Source organism: Bos mutus, chromosome 7, assembly GCF_027580195.1.
Source record: "Bos mutus isolate GX-2022 chromosome 7, NWIPB_WYAK_1.1, whole genome shotgun sequence".
In the NCBI taxonomy this organism is placed as follows: Eukaryota; Metazoa; Chordata; class Mammalia; order Artiodactyla; family Bovidae; genus Bos; species Bos mutus.
The window spans coordinates 97,110,547-97,129,927 of NC_091623.1; the positions used below are offsets into that span (position 1 = coordinate 97,110,547).

The following is a 19,381-nucleotide window of genomic DNA, read 5'->3' on the forward strand; positions in this document are numbered from 1 at the left end:
GATCTCACTTTCTCTATTCTATTCAGGAACATGACTTCTCTCTTCTATATCCATTTTCCCTTTCTACAGGACAATTTCCATAAGCAAACAAGCACAATATAATTTCTCCTGTCCTCAAAAAAAAGAAAATCTCTTTTAATCTTCATCTATTACCCCATTTTTTTTGGTCTCTATAAATTCTTCAGAAGAGGTCTATACTCATCATCTCCACTCCCTTTCTTTCCATTCTTTTCAAAAAAGCTTTGCATTTTTTATTGGAATACAGTCAATTAACAATGTTGTAACAGTTTCAACTGTAGAGCAAAGGGACTCATACATATTCATCTATCTATTCATATTTCATGCAAAAATGGGCTCCATAAAGGACAGAAATGGTATGGACCTAACAGAAGCAGAAGATATTAAGAAGAGATGGCAAGAATACACAGAAGAACTGTACAAAAAAGATCTTCACGACCCAGATAATCACGATGGTGTGATCATTCATCTAGAGCCAGACATCCTGGAATGTGAAGTCAAGTGGGCCTTAGAAAGCATCACTACGAACAAAGCTAGCGGAGGTGATAGAATTCCAGTTGAGCTACTTCAAATCCTGAAAGATGATGCTGTGAAAGTGCTGCACTCAATATGCCAGCAAATTTGGAAAACTCAGCAGTGGCCACAGGACTGGAAAAGGTCAGTTTTCATTCCAATCCCAAAGAAAGGCAATGCCAAAGAATGCTAAAACTACCGCACAATTGCACTCATCTCACACGCTAGTAAAGTAATGCTCAAAATTCTCCAAGCCCGGCTTCAGCAATATGTGAACTGTGAACTTCCTGATGTTCAAGCTGGTTTTAGAAAAGGAAGAGGAACCAGAGATCAAATTGCCAACATCCGCTGGATCACGGAAAAAGCAAGAGAGTTCCAGAAAAACATCTATTTCTGCTTTATTGACTATGCCAAAGCCTTTGACTGTGTGGATCACAATAAACTGTGGGAAATTCTGAAAGAGATGGGAATACCAGACCACCTGATTTGCCTCTTGAGAAATTTATATGCAGGTCAGGAAGCAACAGTTAGAACTGGGCATGGAACAACAGACTGGTTCCAAATAGGAAAAGGAGTACGTCAAGGCTGTATATTGTCACCCTGTTTATTTAACTTATATGCAGAGTAAGTACATCAGGAGAAACGCTGGACTGGAAGAAACACAAGCTGGAATCAAGATTGCCCGGAGAAATATCAATAACCTCAGATATGCAGATGACACCACCCTTATGGCAGAAAGTGAAGAGGAACTAAAAAGCCTCTTGATGAAGGTGAAAGTGGAGAGTGAAAAAGTTGGCTTAAAGCTCAACATTCAGAAAATGAAGATCGTGGCATCTGGTCCCATCACTTCATGGGAAATAGATGGGGAAACAGTGGAAACAGTGTCAGTCTTTATTTTTCTGGGCTCCAAAATCACTACAGATGGTGATTGCGGCCATGAAATTAAAAGATGCTTACTCCTTGGAAGGAAAGTTATGACCAACCTAGATAGCCTATTCAAAAGCAGAGACATTACTTTGCCAACAAAGGTTCATCTAGTCAAGCTATGGTTTTTCCTGTGGCCATGTATGGATGTGAGAGTTGGACTGTGAAGAAGGCTGAGCGCCAAAGAATTGATGCTTTTGAACTGTGGTGTTGGAGAAGACTCTTGAGAGTCCCTTGGACTGCAAGGAGATCCAACCAGTCCATTCTGAAGGAGATCAGCCCTGGGATTTCTTGGGAAGGAATGATGCTAAAGCTGAAACTCCAGTACTTTGGCCACCTCGTGTGAAGAGTTGACTCATTGGAAAAGACTCTGATGCTGGGAGGGATTGGGGGCAGGAGGAGAAGGGGATGACAGAGGATGAGATGGCTGGATGACATCACTGACTCGATGGACGTGAGTCTGAGTGAACTCCGGGAGTTGGTGATGGACTGGGAGGCCTGGCGTGAGGCGATTCATGGGGTTGCAAAGTGTCGGACACGACTGAGGGACTGATCTGATCTGATCTGTATCTCTCCCAAATTCCACTCCCATCCAGGCTGCCAGGTAACACTGAGCAGAGTTGCCTATGCTGTACAGTAGGACCTTGCTCGTTATCCATTTTAAATACAGCAGTGTGAATATGGATCCCAAACTCCCTTCTGCCTGGCAACGCTAAGTTCCCATTCATTCAGTCAGGACCTACAAGGCTTTACATGAACTACATCCAATCATCGGACAACCACCACCACCACCACCACCACCAGCACACAAACACCATCAGCATCATCACCATCTCCCCTGGAAGACCCCACCACCACCTTTGAAACATACAGTTCTCCTTGTTTTTCACTCACACGGTTGACTCTGTTCGGAAATCTTTTCCTTCATATAACTGCATGGCTTGCTCTCCTACCTCCCTTTTGCCACATTGTCACCTTGGCAAACGGAGAAGAGGATGGCACCCCACTCCAGTACTCTTGCCTGGAAAATCCCATGGAAGGGGGAGCCTTGTGGGCTGCAGTCCATGGGGTCGCGAAGAGTTGGACACGACTGAAGCGACTTAGCAGCAGCAGCAGCAGCAGTACCTTGGCAAAGACACTCTTGATCCTCTTTGCTGATCTGTTCTTGTTTATAGCACTTACCGGCACCTGACATTTTACCGCATACTTTAAAATGTAGCGCGCGCACACGTAAACACCATGAATACAGAAACGTTTGTCTATTTTACAAAGAAGGCGCTCAACAACTTGTGTTGGAAGGAGGAATCAATGTTACATACTCTTTCTACAAATCAGCTTTTAGAAACTTTGGTGAAATAACACACGTGACATGAAGTAATCTGTAAAGTTAAAGATACCAGGGCCTGGCTCATCAGCCAGCACGAAAAGGCAAATCCTCACAACAGCCAAGCCTTAAACGTGAGAGGCAACCCGCCCCCCCCCCGCCCCCCCACCACCCGCCTTTCTTTAGAAAATGATTTTTCCCTTCAGGACAGTAGCTACCACATGGAGCCCCAACTCTGGAGAGAGCAGACAGACGGGTTCCAAGCCCCAGCCAAGCGAACTTTCTTCCCGCCAAAACTCACCGCCATGGCGCCGCCCAGCAGACTGTGCAAATCCACGACACTGACCTCGGTGATCCCCACAAAGGAGTGGTTACTATCTTTCCCCTCTCTCTCGGGACTGCCAGGCCTAACACGACACTAAAGCACACACTGCAGGCCTGCTGAGGTAATCTCTGGCGCACTACCTCCGGGGTATATCCTGGCCTTCGGGGAATTGTAGTTCTCAGACGCCTAAAACCTACGTCCTGCAGGCATATACTGACTACATTTCCCAGAGAACAATAGATTACCGGAAGTCTAATCGATAAGCCACTCAAAGGGGCGCCGGTAGTGACGTCATGAAAAGTTGCCCTACAAAGGTCTAACTACAAAGCCCATGATGCAGTTCAGGCCACTGATGCCGCGAGCGCGCTATGACTCACCTAGGGTTTCCGGGCCTTCAACCTTTTCAACCTACATAGCTGGGTTGGGTGTCTTGTCAGGATGCCAGGAAGCAAAGTGTATTCGTCTTCAGTAACTGAAGTGCTAATTATGACTTGCCATTGTGCACAGATATTTATGACTGTCGGTGGTGGCATTCAAAAGTCGAGAATTTAAACATTTTAAAGGCATTTTTTAACAACCTCCAATTTATTAAAGGAGAGGCTGGAAACCTTCTCCAGGTCCCAGTGCCTGATTGAGATTGTTTCATCTGTGTCACCAACCAAGATGGAGCTGTCTAGGTACTAGACACTAGACACATATGGCCATTTAGTTCTTCAATTGCACTAGCCACTTTTCATGTGCTGAAAAGTCATGTGGCCGGTTGTTATCATATCTGGACAGTTGCAGATACAGAAAATTTCCATCATCAAAGAAAGATCTATTGAAAAAAACCGGATCCAAGGCTTTTACTTTCTGGATGTCAGATTAGTTACTCTCACATGCTTTCCTTTGTTAATTCAGTCAACAGTCATTAAGCATCTATTCTACAGAGCACTTGGGAGGGGTAGAGAGGTGTGCCCAAGCCAGAAATGTGTCTTCCTAAAGAAATCAGATTGATTATATTCTTTGCAGCCAAAGATGGAGAAGCTCTATACAGTCAGCAAAAACAAGACCAGGAGCTGACTGTGGCTCAAATCATGAACTCCTTATTACCAAATTCAGACTGAAATTGAAGAAAATAGGGAAAACCACTAGACCATTCAGGTATGACCTAAATCAAATCCCTTATGATTATACAGTGGAAGTGAGAAATAGATTTAAGGGCCTAGATCTGATAGAGTGCCTGATGAACTATGGACTGAGGTTCGTGACATCGTACAGGAGACAGGGATCAAGACCATCCCCATGGAAAAGAAATGCAAAAAAGCAAAATGGCTGTCTGGGGAGGCCTTACAAATAGCTGTGAAGAGAAGTGAAAAGCACAGGAGAAAAGGAAAGATATAAGCATCTAAATGTAGAGTTCCAAAGAATAGCAAGAAGAGATAAGAAAGCCTTCCTCAGCGATCAGTGCAAAGAAATAGAGAAAAACAACAGAATGGGAAAGATGAGAGATCTCTTCAAGAAAATTAGAGATACCAAGGGAACATTTCATGCAAAGATGGCCTCAATAAAGGACAGAAATGGTATGGACCTAACAGAAGCAGAAGATATTAAGACGAGGTGGCAAGAATACCTGGAAGAACTGTACAAAAAAGATCTTCACCACCCAGATAATCACGATGGTGTGATCACTGACCTAGAGCCAGACATCCTGGAATGTGAAGTCAAGTGGGCCTTAGAAAGCATCACTACGAACAAAGCTAGTAGAAGCGATGGAATTCCAGTTGAGCTATTTCAAATCCTGAAAGATGATGCTGTGAAAGTGCTGCACTCAATATGCCAGCAAATTTGGAAAACTCAGCAGTGGCCACAGGACTGGAAAAGGTCAGTTTTCATTCCAATCCCAAAGAAAGGAAGTGCCAGAGAATGCTCAAACTACTGCACAATCGCACTCATCTCACATGCTAGTAAAGTAATGCTCAAAATTCTCCAAGCCAGGCTTCAGCAATACGTAAACCATGAATTTCCAGATGTTCAAGCTGGTTTTAGAAAAGGAAGAGGAACCAGAGATCAAATTGCCAACATCCGCTGGATCATGGAAAAAGCAAGAGAATTCCAGAAAAACATCTATTTCTGCTTTATTGACTATGCCAAAGCCTTTGACTGTGTGGATCACAATAAACTGTGGAAAATTCTGAAAGAGATGGGAATACCAGACCACCTGACCTGCCTCTTGAGAAATCTATATGCAGGTCAGGAAGCAACAGTTAGAACTGGACATGGAACAACAGACTGGTTCCAAATAGGAAAAGGAGTACGTCAAGGCTGTATATTGTCACCCTGTTTATTTAACTTATATGCAGAGTACATCATGAGAAACGCTGGACTGGAAGAAACACAAGCTGGAATCAAGATTGCCGGGAGAAATATCAATAACCTCAGATATGCAGATGACACCACCCTTATGGCAGAAAGTGAAGAGGAACTAAAAAGCCTCTTGATGAAAGTCAAAGTGGAGAGTGAAAAAGTTGGCTTAAAGCTCAACATTCAGAAAACGAAGATCATGGCATCTGGTCACATCACTTCATGGGAAATAGATGGGGAAACAGTGGAAACAGTGGCAGACTTTATTTTTGGGGAGCTCCAAAATCACTGCAGATGATGACTGCAGCCATGAAATTAAAAGACGCTTACTCCTTGGAAGGAAAGCTATGACCAACCTAGATAGCATATTCAAAAGCAGAGACATTACTTTGCCAACAAAGGTCTGTCTAGTCAAGCTATGGTTTTTCCTGTGGTCATGTATGGATGTGAGAGTTGGACTGTGAAGAAGGCTGAGCGCCAAAGAATTGATGCTTTTGAACTGTGGTGTTGGAGAAGACTCTTGAGAGTCCCTTGGACTGCAAGGAGATCCAACCAGTCCATTCTGAAAGAAATCAGCCTTGAGATTTCTTTGGAGGGAATGATGCTGAAGCTGAAACTCCCGTACTTTGGCCATATCATGCAAAGAATTGACTCGTTGGAAAAGACTCTGATGCTGGGAGGGATTGGGGGCAGGAGGAGAAGGGGATGACAGAGGATGAGATAGCTGGATGGCATCACTGACTCAATGGACGTGAGTCTGAGTGAACTCTGGGAGTTGGTGATGGACAGGGAGGCCTGGCATGCTGTGTCATGGGGTTGCAAAGGGTCGGACACGACTGAGCGACTGAACTGAACTGAAAAAAATAACAGGAAAGAAGATTAATAAAAATTTTAACAAAAATAAAATTTAAATTATATATGTATAATGTACATTATATTTACACTGTTCAACAACTAGTTTTGAAATATAAATTTAATGTTGGCATAACACAATGCCTGGAGCATGGTATGGGCTCAATGAAAATTCAGTGGCTGAAGAAGTTAAAGAAGGAACCTTAGGTTATAGAGAACCAAGAAATAACTTTAGGTTATAGAGAACTTACCAGTGGTTCCCTTGCTTCTGTACTCTTACACACAAAAATACTCCCCTTTATCCTCCACCTTTAGCTACTAACCATTTAGACATCACTTCCTGACAGCCCAAGTCTGGGTTAAATGTCCCTTTTTTGATGTTCCCCAAAGCAGCTCCTTCCTGCCCTCCCTTGTGAAAGTTATCTCACCAAATTTTAATAGTTTGTTGACCTCTCACTAGACATAAGCTCCATGACAGCAGAAGCTGCCTAGCATAGTGTCTGGCACATAGCAGGTGTCTTACAAACATTTACTGAATGAATGAAAGACAGGATCCTCATCCTCCATAGCTCTTATAACTATGGTTAGGCTTTCCTGTTCCAATTCTGCCCTAACCAGTACTATTTGTCATCTTTGATTCATCAGCTTCCAGTCCACATTGTTCATACCACAAATATTTATTAATCATCTCCTATGAACATGACATAGAGGTAGGATATAGTAAGGAGAAAGACATGGCCCCTGCCTTCATGGAGCTTACAGTCTAAAGGGTGAGAACCATTAAAGAAGAAAATAAATAAGTAATTGTGTGATAGAAAATTGTGAAAATTATGAAAAACCTACCTCCACGCATCCAACTGCATCCTTGTTAACTTTCTTATCTAAGTGATATTTTTTCAAGAGTCATTGGTTTTCATTCATTCAACAAAAAATTAATTCACTTATAGTATAACCAATGCACTGTCCTAGATGCTGGAGATACAACACTTGAACAAGACAGGCGCTGTCACCTCTTTCTAGTGGAAGAGGCAAACACTGAAGCAATGGGAGGCCATGGAAGTAAGTGTTTTAAGTGAGGAAGGGGCATGGTCCTATTTGTGTTTCATAAAGATCTTTCTGAAGAAGGGTTGAAAGGAATAAAAAGTGGAAGCAGAAGGCTGTTGCAATTGTCCAGGTGAGAGGTGATAGTAGTTCAGACTATAGTGGTGACAATCAAGGTGAAGAAAAGTAAACAGAGTCCAGAAATATCTAGAAAATGAAAATTGCCACAACTTGATAATATGGCTTTTTGAATGGGAAGTGTTCATTCTTTGAGTTTCCCAAGTGGCACAGGGGTAAAGAATTTGCCTGCCAATGGAGGAGATGCAAGAGAAGCTAGTTCAATCCCTGGGTTGGGAAGATCCCCTGGAAAAGGAAATGACAACCCACTCCAGTATTCTTGCCTGGAAAATTCCATGGACAGAGGAACCTGGTGGGCTACAGTCCATGGGGTCACAGAGTCAGATATGACTGAGTGCGTGCGCACACACACACACACACACCCATCCATTCTTTGTTCTGCTATGTGGAATACCCTCTCTAGATAAATGAAATTAGAAAGGTAGCAGAGTGGTTAAGAGCTCAGGCTGTGAATCAAACCAAGTTCATCATTTATTAGCTGGGTGACCTCAGGCAGTTCAATTAACCAGTCTGGTTTAAAGGTAATAATAGGAAGCACCTCACAGGATTGCTATGAAGATTAAAGAAATAATATGTATATAGATATAAACCCTGTGTGTGTGTGTGTGTGTGTATATATATATATATATATATATATATGCCCAGCATATAGTGTGTGTGTGTGTGTGTATATATACATATATGTATATATATACATATATATATATATGCCCAGCATATAGTAAAACACTTTAAAATATCAGATATTTTTATTATTATTTTAGGAAAATTGGTCTATAAACACTAATCTGATTAAAATAGAAAAAGCTTGCCTGCAGTCCATGATAAATCTCTTTCCTAGCCTGACTGAGCTAGTTATCACCATATAATTGTGTGGTATACCTTCACCAACTGTCAGATCATTTGCACTCATTCTTTAAAATTCCACAACAGAGCTCATTTCATTTTGTTTTGTTTTCCAAATCCATCTCACTGGTCATTCTACTGGATTCAATTGAGTCAGCATTTCTAAATTGAGATCCATAAAACTATAATTAATTTTGGCTTGTCTCTGAGTCCCTTTATATTTGTTTTTCATGCTTATTTACCTAACTTCCCAACCTTTATATGACACGGGCCAAGGAAGGAATTGTGGGCATTTATTTTCACACTTCTGTCTCACAAATGTGGCATGCAATAAATATGGTTGTCACTTCCCTACCCTATTAGACACCTTTTTTTTTTCTTTAGGCTATTTAATGTATTTATTTATTTGGGCATTATCTGATGTCCTGTGGGATCTCAGTTCTGCCACCAGGGATCAAACCCACATCCCCTGCATTGGGAGAGCTAAGTCTTAGCCACTGGACTGTTAAGGAAGGCCCTCATCCTTTGTTTTTAAATGATTTTGTTTTCTGACATTAGTGTTCTGCTTTTACTTTTATGTTTCCTGAATGATGGACTGATTATTTTTTATAGTCTAGGTGATTAATATAAAGAGAAGGAAAGATAATCTAGGATTTATGGACTTTAGCTGATCCCGGGGTTGCACTGTGTCCAATTTCCAACAGTTAATGGGCAACAGAGAAAGTGTATGTATGTGTATGGTGCTCACAAGCTTTTGAGTAAGACGTCTAGGTCTGACTTGGAGCTTTGTCCTGTGCTAGCTCCGCTCCTTCAACCCTGGGACTCCAGGTCCTCACACGTGTGTGTGTAATGATAGAACCTACTTCCTATGCTTGCTGTGAAACTAAAATGACTTATATCGAAGAAGGTGATTAGTGTGGTTTATGATCTAAGTGCTCAAGAAAGATTATAGAGAAAGAAAAGTGGTTGACTGGAAGCCAGTTTGATCATTGTCATGGTCTGAATGTTTGGGTCCTCACAAAATTCATATGTTGAAATCTGAATGCTCAATGTGATAGTATTAAGATTTATGAGGTGCTTAGGTTAGAAGGATGAAGCCCTTTTGAAGGGATTAATGTGCTTATATGTGATTCCCAGGTGGCACTGGTAGTAAAGAACCTGCCTGCCAATGTAGGAGACAGAAGAGACATGGGTTTGATCCCTGGAAGATTCCCCTGGAGAAGTAAATGGCAACCCACTCCAGTATTCTTGCCTGGAGAATCTCATGGACAGAGGAGCCTGAAGGGCTACAGTCCATGGCATCACAAACAACAGGACACGACTGAAGTGACTTAGCATGCACGCATGCAATGTTCTTATACAGGAGAGCCCACAAGCTCCCTACCCTCTTCCACCTTGTGATGATACAAACAGAAGTGTTCTACATGAAGAGGGCCCTCACCTGGCATGCTGGCACCCTGCCCTCAGGCTTTCAGTCTTCAGAACCATGAGAAATTTTCTGCTGTTTATAGGCCTCCCAATCTATGGTATTTGGTTATAACAGCCCAAATGAACTAAGATAGTCATTCAGTTAAATGGAATTCTGAATCTGACTGACATGAGCTAGGAACAACTAGCCATATTAATTAAGAAGACAAATGTAACCAAATTAGAGAAGTTGCACTTCCAGGTACCAAAGTTTTGAGAAGCCCCTGTTGCCTAGATTTCTCCTAAAGCGGTGATACTGGTAATTCTTAGGACTTGGAAGTCACTCATTCATGTCATCCCACTGCAGACTCAGGATCCACATGCCTCAGCCTGTTCTTGTCAACATTCCACAGAGCATTGCCAGGGTGTCACAGGGTCATATGGGAAATGTGACACCTGAGTCATCAAAACACTGCCTGTGATTCCTAAATAACCTGCCTATCCAAACTGCTACCAGCATTTCCATAACCATGGTGGAGCAGTCCAAGGGCCTCCAGAAATAGAAGGAATGGGATTTCCCAGGTGGTCCAGGGGTTAAGAATCTGCCTGGCAGCACAGGGGACACGGATTCGATCCCTGGTCTAGGAAGATCCCCCATACCTCGGGGCAACTAAGTTGGTGGGCCACAACCACTGAAGCTTGCGTGCCTAGAGTCCATGCTCCATGAGAGAAGTACCACAATGAGAAGCCTGAGCACCGCAGCTGGAGAAAGCCCATGCACAGCGACAGAGACCCAGGGCAGCCACACATACATGCATACATGCAATAGAAGGAAAGAGGGAAGGATAGACAGATGGAAAAGAAGAAAGAAAGGGAGAAGGAAAAAACGAGCAAGTAAAGACAGCCAATCACTTATTACACAGTTTCAAATTTCAGTGACTATATTTTTAAAATTTAGCTGGTGCATTTACTACATTTGGGATTCCTATTTTTACAGTATCAGTGAAATCAGACTGGTCTAAATATAATACTGGAGTGAGTTGCCATGTCCTTCTCCATGGAACCCAAGGATCAAACCCAGATCTGTCAAATTGCAAGCAAATTCTATATGTTTGAGCTACCTGGGAAGCCCTAAGTTCAAATATGTAAATTAGGAGCACAATCATGGTCTTACCTTTTTTCGCTAGTAATTAGCCAGGCCCCCATTTTCCATGCAGCCAGAAGTCAGTATCTTCCTCTAGATGCCATTCGAGGTAGCGTCTGAAAATGTGGGCTCTAATGCCAGGTTGCCTGACTTTGAATCAAGCACACCCCCATTCCAAATTTGCTGTATGACCTTGGGCAAATCACTTGATCTGCCTAGGCCCATAACATAGCAACAATAATAGTATTTACCTGCTGCTACTGCTGCTAAGTCGCTTCAGTCGTGTCCGACTCTGTGCGACCCCAGAGACAGCAGCACACCAGGCTGCCCAGTCCCTGGGATTCTCCAGGCAAGAACACTGGAGTAGGTAGCCATTTCCTTCTCCAATGCATGAAAGTGAAAAGTGAAAGTGAAGTCGCTCAGTCGTGTCCGACTCTTAGCGACCTCATGGCTCCTCCGTCCATGGGATTTTCCAGGCAAGAGTACTGGAGTGGGGTGCCATTGCCTTCTCCGAGTACTTACCTAGCAATATTGTTTTCATGATTATATTAGTTATTCATCAATATTTATTGCACATCTATTATATACCAGGTTTTGTTTTCAGCACTAAAGATACAATGCAAACAAGGAAGACAAAATCCTTGACCTCATGAAAATTCTAGTTAGGATGAGGTAAAGAAAATAAACTCATGAAAAAGTTTCAGACCATGAAAAATGCTATGAAAATAAAACAGGATTATGTAGCAGAGAATAACTATAACACTAATAATAATAACACTAAGAGAAATGTAGTGTTAATTTAGATGGATGGTCAGAGAAAGTCTTCCTAAGGAGGTGATATTTGAGCTGACAAGAAAAAGTCAACCATAAAAAGATGTGTGGAGGGACTTCCTTGGTGGTCCACTGGTTAAGACTCCACCTTGAATGCAGGGGACACAAGTTTGATTCCTGGTCCAGGAACTAAGATCCCAGATCCCTGGTTGGGGAACTAAGATCCCACAGGCCACAGGACAGCTAAGCACTTGTGCCACAACTACTGATCCCATGTGGCACAGCAAGAGAGTCCACGCACCTCAACAAAAATCCCTCATGTTGCAACTAAAACCTAACACAGCCAAAAAGAAAAAAGATGTGTGGAAAAGAGTTCCAGACTTGGCTTCCCAGGAGGGTCAGCAGTAAAGAAACTGCCTGCCAATACAGGAGACGAAGGAGATGTGGGTTCAGTCCCTGGGTCGGGGGGATCTCCTGCAGGGGGGAATGGCAACCCACTCCAGTATTCTTGCCTGAAAAATCCTATGGACAGAAGAGCCTGGCCTGCTACAGTCCATAGGATCACAAAGAGTCAGACACAGCTGAGCACACACACATGTCATGTCAATTATATCTCAATAAAACTGGAAAAAAAAATTGTTTTTTAAGTTCCAGGCAAAAGGGCCAGCAAATACAAAGGCCCTGAGGTAAGAAGGAGCTTGAAATGTTTGAGAAACCTAAGATGCTTTGTCCTCACACCTCTCTTCTCAAGCATCCAGCACCCCTTCCTCACATTCAACTGATGCTTCCTTCCTAGTTCACTGAAAACATAGAAGCAAACTGTAAAGAACTCCCATGAGTTTCTTTTACTACATCTACCATTATACCTCCGCCCCTTATCATGAGCTCTGTTTTCTACTTATCATGAATAATCAGGGCTCCTATTAAGACCTAAACTCCATTTGTACACTAAATCTCATTGTCTTTTCCTACTAAGAGATTTTATTCCCGCAGTTGCCCACTTCACCTTCCACATCATCAAATTTTCTTTCCCCACCAGATCACACCCATCTACCTTCATACATTTCTAACCTAACACAAGCAAAAGAAAAACAGAACAAAATATAAATAAATCCTCCCTATCCCATCATATCTTTTGATACCCTCATTGTTCTACTCCCTTTTACAATAAAACTCTTCAAGAGAACTGTCATACTATCTCCAATTCCTCTCTTCTCTTTCTCTCCCAAACTCTTTCCAATTGTGTGTTCACCTCCTCCATTCCATGGAATTGTTCAGATCACCAATAACCTCCTCATTCATATTGCCAAATCTGATGGTCAATTCTATGTCCTCATCCTACCTGATGGAGAAGGAAATGGCCACCCACTCCAGTATTCTTATCTGGGATATCCCATGGACAGAGGAGCCTGGTGGGCTACAGTCCATGGAATCACAAAAGAGTCAGCCTCTACTTAGCAACTAAACAACAACAACAACAACATCTTACTTGATGCAAGAACTACATGACATAGTTGAAAACTCCATCTTTCCTGAGGCACATTTCTTATTTCTCTATTCTCCTTCATCGCTGGCCAAGTCTTCTCAATTTACTGCATATTAGTCCCTTTCCTTGTAAATAGTAGTATGCCCTAACGGCCTTTCTTTCTAGATACACTAAATTCCTAGATGATCTTTTCCAGGCCCATGATTTTCAACACACTTTATGATGTTGATGGATCCACCGTTTTAAACACCAGGCCCAACCTCTCATGAACTTCAGACTCTTAGACTCAACTGTCTACTTGGTGTTTCCACTTGGATTTTTTTCCCCACACTCTGCATCTTGTAGGATCTCAGTCCCTTAGCCAGGGACTGAACTCAGGCCATGGCAGTAAAAGCCCAGAACCTAACCACTAGGTCACCAGGGAACTCCCTCCACTTGGGTTTTTATATTATGTGTCTTGCCTAAGCTGCTGCTGCTGCTGCTAAGTCGCTTCAGTCGTGTCCAACTCTGTGCGACCCCATAGACAGCAGCCCAACAGGCTCCCCTGTCCCTGGGATTCTCCAAGCAAGAACACTGGAGTGGGTTGCCATTTCCTTCTCCAATGCATGAAAGTGAAAAGTGAAAGTGAAGTTGCTCAGTCATGTTCGACTCTTAGCGACTCCATGGACTGCAACCTACCAGGCTCCTCCATCCATGGGATTTTCCAGGCAAGAGTACTGGAGTGGGGTGCCATTGAAATTAACCCAAATTCAGGGGCTTAAAATGACTTTTTTTAACTTTTGGTCATGCTGCATGGCTTGCAGGATCTTAATTCCCCTACCAGGGATCAAACCCATACCCTCAGCAGTGAAAGTGTAGAGTCCGAACCACTGAACTGCCAGGGAATTCCCAACAATAACCATTTATTATCACTCACAGTTTCTGTGGGTCAGAAGTTTGGAAGCAGCTTGACCAAATGGTTCTGGTTTGGGGGCTTTCATGAAAATGCAGTCACATGCTGACCAGGGCTGTGGTTGTCTGAAGGTGTGACTGGGGCTGGAAGATCTACTTCTACCATGGCTCACTCACAAGGCTAGAAAGTTAGTCCTGGCTGTTGGTAAGAAGTCTCAGTTCCTCTCAATCTGGGCCTCTCCAAAGGGTTAATTGAGTGCCTTTGGACATGTGACTGGCTTTCCCCAGAACAAGAGGTCCAAAATAGGAGCTACAATACCTCTTATCCTAGACTTAGATGGAAAGGACTGTCATTTCAATGTATTCTGTTGATCATACAGAGAAGCCCTGATCCAGTGTGGGAGCAAAGGACACATGAGCGTGATCCTTACAAGTTGAGGATAGTTGGCAGCCATCTTGGAGAATGGCCACCACCATGTCTAATGTCTAAGACAATGTCTAATTCGCGCCCCAAACTGAATTCATGATTTACCAGCCAGTCTCTAAATCTGCTCCTCCTTCATTTTCCCCACTTCAGGCCAAGCACCTTGGTTTTATCCTTGACTTCTCTTTGTGTTTCACACCAACAATTATTCTGTCAGTAAAACTCCTTGACTCTACCTTTAAGATACATCCAGAATTTAACTTCTTACTCTCTCTTTCAGTGCTAGTCTGGTCCAAACCAACATCATCTCTCACTTGGATTATTCCTTCCTAACTGGTTTCCCTTCCTTCACTTATGTCTGCTCCAGTTTGATAACCATGAGGCAGCCATAGCCATAATCATAGCTAGTGTTTAAAAATAAAACATTAAATCATATAATTTGATTCCTCTGTTTAAAACCTTCAGTGTCTTGCAGTCTCACTCAGAACAAAAATTCAAAGTTCTTACCATGACCAACAAATGATCTGGCTTCTTACTACCCCTTTAATCTCTTCAACCATTATTTTCTTCTCGGCTCATCCCATTGCTTTCCTCCTTTCCTCAAACTGTCAGACCACTGCTTTCAGATCACTGCTCAGTCCTTTTAACTGCTCCATCACTCTCTTGCCCCTAACTTTGCTTTATTTCTTTATAGAATGTATCTGGCTATATGATATAGTTGTTTACTTGCCACCATTCTCCTGATGCTAAAACAGATCTCCAGGACAATGCATATTTTCTTCACTGAACCAAGGCCTATTACAGCGCTTTGCTTACAATAGGTTGTCAATCAATATTTCTTGGAAGAAAGGCCAAATCCAGGAACCAAAAGAGGCTAATACATGCAAAGTTGGTTGGCAGAGTACCTAGCACACAAGGAGTATGAGTTATTATTACTTGCTGTGTCCAAATCCCAAAGGGCTTCTTCAACCCAAGGAAGAGAGGGCAGTTGTCTTCCAATATCAGAGAGATAACCAGAGGGAATTAGAGTCAGTCTACTGTTGCTATTTCCTGCTTGAAAAAATAAAGTCACTATTATTGCTGTAATGCTTCCCATATTTTTCCTGGATGTTTTTCTAATCTGCAAGGAAGGATGGCAGACTGAGGCCCCTGTGAAACTCTTGGAGAATAGCACATGAACTAATTCTGGTCCACACATCCAGAGATGCCACTTTCAACCTTTCCTCCCTGTTGACATGGCTCTCTCCATGTGAAGCAACTTTTTAAAAAATTGAGATAATTGTAGTATCATAAGCAGTTGTAAGAAATAATACAGAGAGAACTTTTGCACACTTGTCCTAATTGCCCTCGATGGTAACATTTGCAAAACTATGGTATATCATAATCAGAATATTGATATTGACACATTTTATATGTAATCATTTGTGCACATCTGTGTGTGTGTGTGTGCGCAAAATTCTTTACAGCATTATCATACCTGTAGTTCCCTGTACCCATCCTGGTAGTCAAGATACAGAGCAGTTCCAGCTCCACAAGGATCCCTCATGTTGCCTTTTTAAAACCACAGTCATGGGACTCCCTTGGTGGCCCAGTGGCTAAGATGCTATACTCTCAATGCAGGGGACCTCGGTTCAATCCCTGGTTGGGGAACTAGATCCCACATGCTGCAACTAAGACCCAGCACAGCCAAATAAATAAATAAAATTAAAATTTTAAAAAAATATTAAAATCACACTCATGGGGCTAATCTGGTAGTTCAATGGTTAAGAATCTGTCTACCTATTCAGGGGACATGGGTTTGATCCCTGGTTGGGGAATTTAGATCCCATATGTCACAGGCAACTAAGCCAGTGCCCCACAACTACTGAGCGTGCACTCCCTAGAGCTCATGTTCTGCAACAGGAGATGCCATGGCAGTGGGAAGCCCACAGACCTCAGCTAGAGAGTTGCCTCCGCTCTCGGCCGGGATGCAGCAATGACGACCCAGTGCAGCCAAAAATTAACTCATTAATCTAAAAACTCATAGCCACTTTCCCTTCACACCCCCATCTCTGTCCTCTGTTATATAAATGGAACCACACAATATGTAACCTCTGGGGATGGGTTACATATTGTATTGCATTTTTTTCCTCATTCAGCATAATTCATCCAAATTGTTGCATGTATTAACAGTTCCTTCCTTGCTGGAGGGAAGCGAGGAGTCCCATTCCATGGTATGTTATATCATAGAGTTTAACCATTCACCTGTTTAAGGTCATCTGAACTGATTCTTGTTTGGGGCTATTATAAATAAAGCTGCTCTAAACATTTGAGTACAGGTTTTTCAGCGTAAACATAAGTTTCCATTTCTCTGGGATAAATGCCCAGAAGTGTAATTGTTGGGTCATATGGCAGTTGCATGTTTAGTTTTTAGAGAAAATACCAAAGTGTTTTTCTAAGTAGCTGTACCGTTTTACATTATATCAGCAAAATATGAATGATCCGGTTTCTCTGCATCCTTATTGGCATTCAGCATTGCCAGGTTTTTCTTATATATATATATATTAGCCAATCTTACAGGTATTTAGAGAGAAGCAACTTTCTAAACAAACAAACAAACAAACAAACAAAACCTTTTAACATAGTTCTCCTAGGAAAACAATCTACATTTCCATTACCAAGAGGCTATTCTGATTGACTGGCAGTTTGGCCGCCCACTCACCTGGACTTTGTATAAGGAAGATTCGAAAGACTTTTATTAAAGCAACTTATCTCTGAGCCAGATGGGCTGCTGCAGGGGACCTAAACTTAGGAGAGACTGACATTTTGATGGGTGTGCTGTTCAATTAGCTGATTATTTACAAATATACAGACATGACAGGGTCTGTTAGTAAGCATGAGCTTTCTAGTTTGAAATTCCACCAAAGTTTAACAGTTAGCGCATGTAAAGGAAGTCTATTATCATTGTAAATGTCACAGAGAAAATTCAAAGATGACTCTCCACTTCTCTTATTGCCATCTGGGACATTCTTATAGGTTGGAGAATAAGGACCAATCCCCCTTCCCCAGCCTTCCTGCCCCAAAGTAGGCACAACACAATCTGATTTTGCAAAGCCTGTCTATCCCTGTCAACACTTGTGCGAAATCACCCACTGACAGCTCTTCCTGGTGGAGAAAGAACACACAGTTGCCCTCAAGCCTAGGAAGAGAACTTGGTCAGAATAAGCATGTCTTTTCTTCTTGTAGTCACTCTCTCTTTTCAATGTCCCATGTTAATAATCTCTTTTTTCCTTTGATTTCTTTCTTTCTCCTCTGTGCAAATAAACTGAGAGAAAAGTCAATATTTGTTAAGTATTCATGTTAACATCCACCTTAACTAAGGAAAGAACATTTATTTGAAATCAGTTTCACTCTGTATTATCCAAGAGCAGTGCCTAAGATATGGTAATGGGTTCAATATGTATTTGCTGAATGAACCTCATATTTCAGTGTTTGCCAGTGAGGTGATTAAGTGAAGGTTACAGGTGTGGGGTTTGGAATCTAACACACATGGTCAGGGCTGGGCCTCTTCACTCCAGCTTCATGACCTTTCTGGGATGCAATTTTCTTGACTATGAATATTGTTTACTATACAGGGCTACTCTGAGCCAGATAGGCAACAATACAGTGAGATATTTAGCATGGGGCCAGCAGAGAGTAAGTATTCAACAACCTTGGGTTTGGTTATTATTTCCAATGCCTGAATATCAGACCACCAGAATCTGAGCTCCCCAAAGGCAGTGAATGGATGCTGCTGCTGCTAAGTTGCTTCAGTCCTGTCCGACTCTGTGCGACCCCATAGACAGCCCACCAGGCTCCGCCGTCCCTGGGATTCTCCAGGCAAGAACACTGGAGTGAGTTGTCATTTCCTTCTCCAATGCATGAAAGTGAAAAGTGAAAGTGAAGTCGCTCAGTCGTGTCCGACTCTTCACAACCCCATGGACTGCAGCCTACCAGGCTCCTCCATCCATGGGATTTTCCAGGCAAGAGTACTGGAGTGGCTTGCCATTGCCTTCTCCAGTGAATGGATATAACTCTTCAAACTTATGTTTCTGCCCTAGCCCAGCACACAGAATCTGGTACCTTGCACAGCACTTAATATAGGTTATGTTGAAATAGTACATATGTGTATGCACTGTCTTCAGGGTAGCCCAATAACTGAATGACTGAAATCAGTACCTCATTCATTCATGGACTTCAGATGAGTCAGTTCTATGCATACAACAAATAAAGTATAAGGAAAATTCTGGACCATGGCTACAGACCAAATCTGAACCAACTATCTAGGAAATGGAGTGAGCGAGGCTTGAGAGTGGGATTCATCGTATTGTATTCCACTTCTGGAAAAGCGACTCTTCCATAGATGCCACTTTCTCAAGGTATGGTTTGGAGTTTCACATCTACATTCAAATACTGAGCTTATATCTATCCAAAATGCTATCCTACTCAGTTTAGAAAAGTAATGACATCATAACTTGAAAAAATAGGGAAAAGGAAAAAACTATCCATGGTCCGCAAACCCAAATATGACTATCGTAATCATGTCTGTTTTATTCCCTGTAATAGTCTTGATTAAATGATGCCCTCGGCCACTAGAAAGCCAGTATCTTGGCACCCTCACCTCTGAAGTAAGGCTTGAAAATTTGTTCTATAAATATTACATTTGAAAAGTACTTTGAAATTCTGGCAGCAGAGTGATTTATTGTGAAAAAGGCATTTCCTATTCCATATCAATCATGCTATCAAGTTCTTGCCTAGCTGCAGGCCTAAGCAAATCACTTTTACATTTCTCTTTTTAAAATATCTATCATTTGTGGGTAATACTTCATCTCTGCAGGGGAAAGAAGTGAAGGGAAAATGAGGATAAGGATAAAGCAAGAAGAGGAGGAGAGAGAGAAGAAAAGGCAACAGCTGAA

General features: G+C 42.2%; 1 protein-coding gene across 2 annotated transcripts in view; it reads right to left on the bottom strand.

Moving 5' to 3' along the window:
* LARS1 (leucyl-tRNA synthetase 1) overlaps nt 1-3,245 on the bottom strand; it is a 70,685-nt gene extending 67,440 nt beyond the window's left edge. The window contains exon 1 of one of the 2 annotated variants that reach the window (XM_005906617.2): nt 3,081-3,244. In XM_005906617.2, the coding sequence (XP_005906679.1) occupies nt 3,081-3,086 (6 nt within the window). In that variant the 5' untranslated portion in view covers nt 3,087-3,244. Of the gene's footprint in view, nt 1-3,080 lie in introns of both variants that reach the window. The other variant, XM_070374555.1, reaches the window with a different exon arrangement.
* Nucleotides 3,246-19,381: the final 16,136 nt, after the last annotated feature.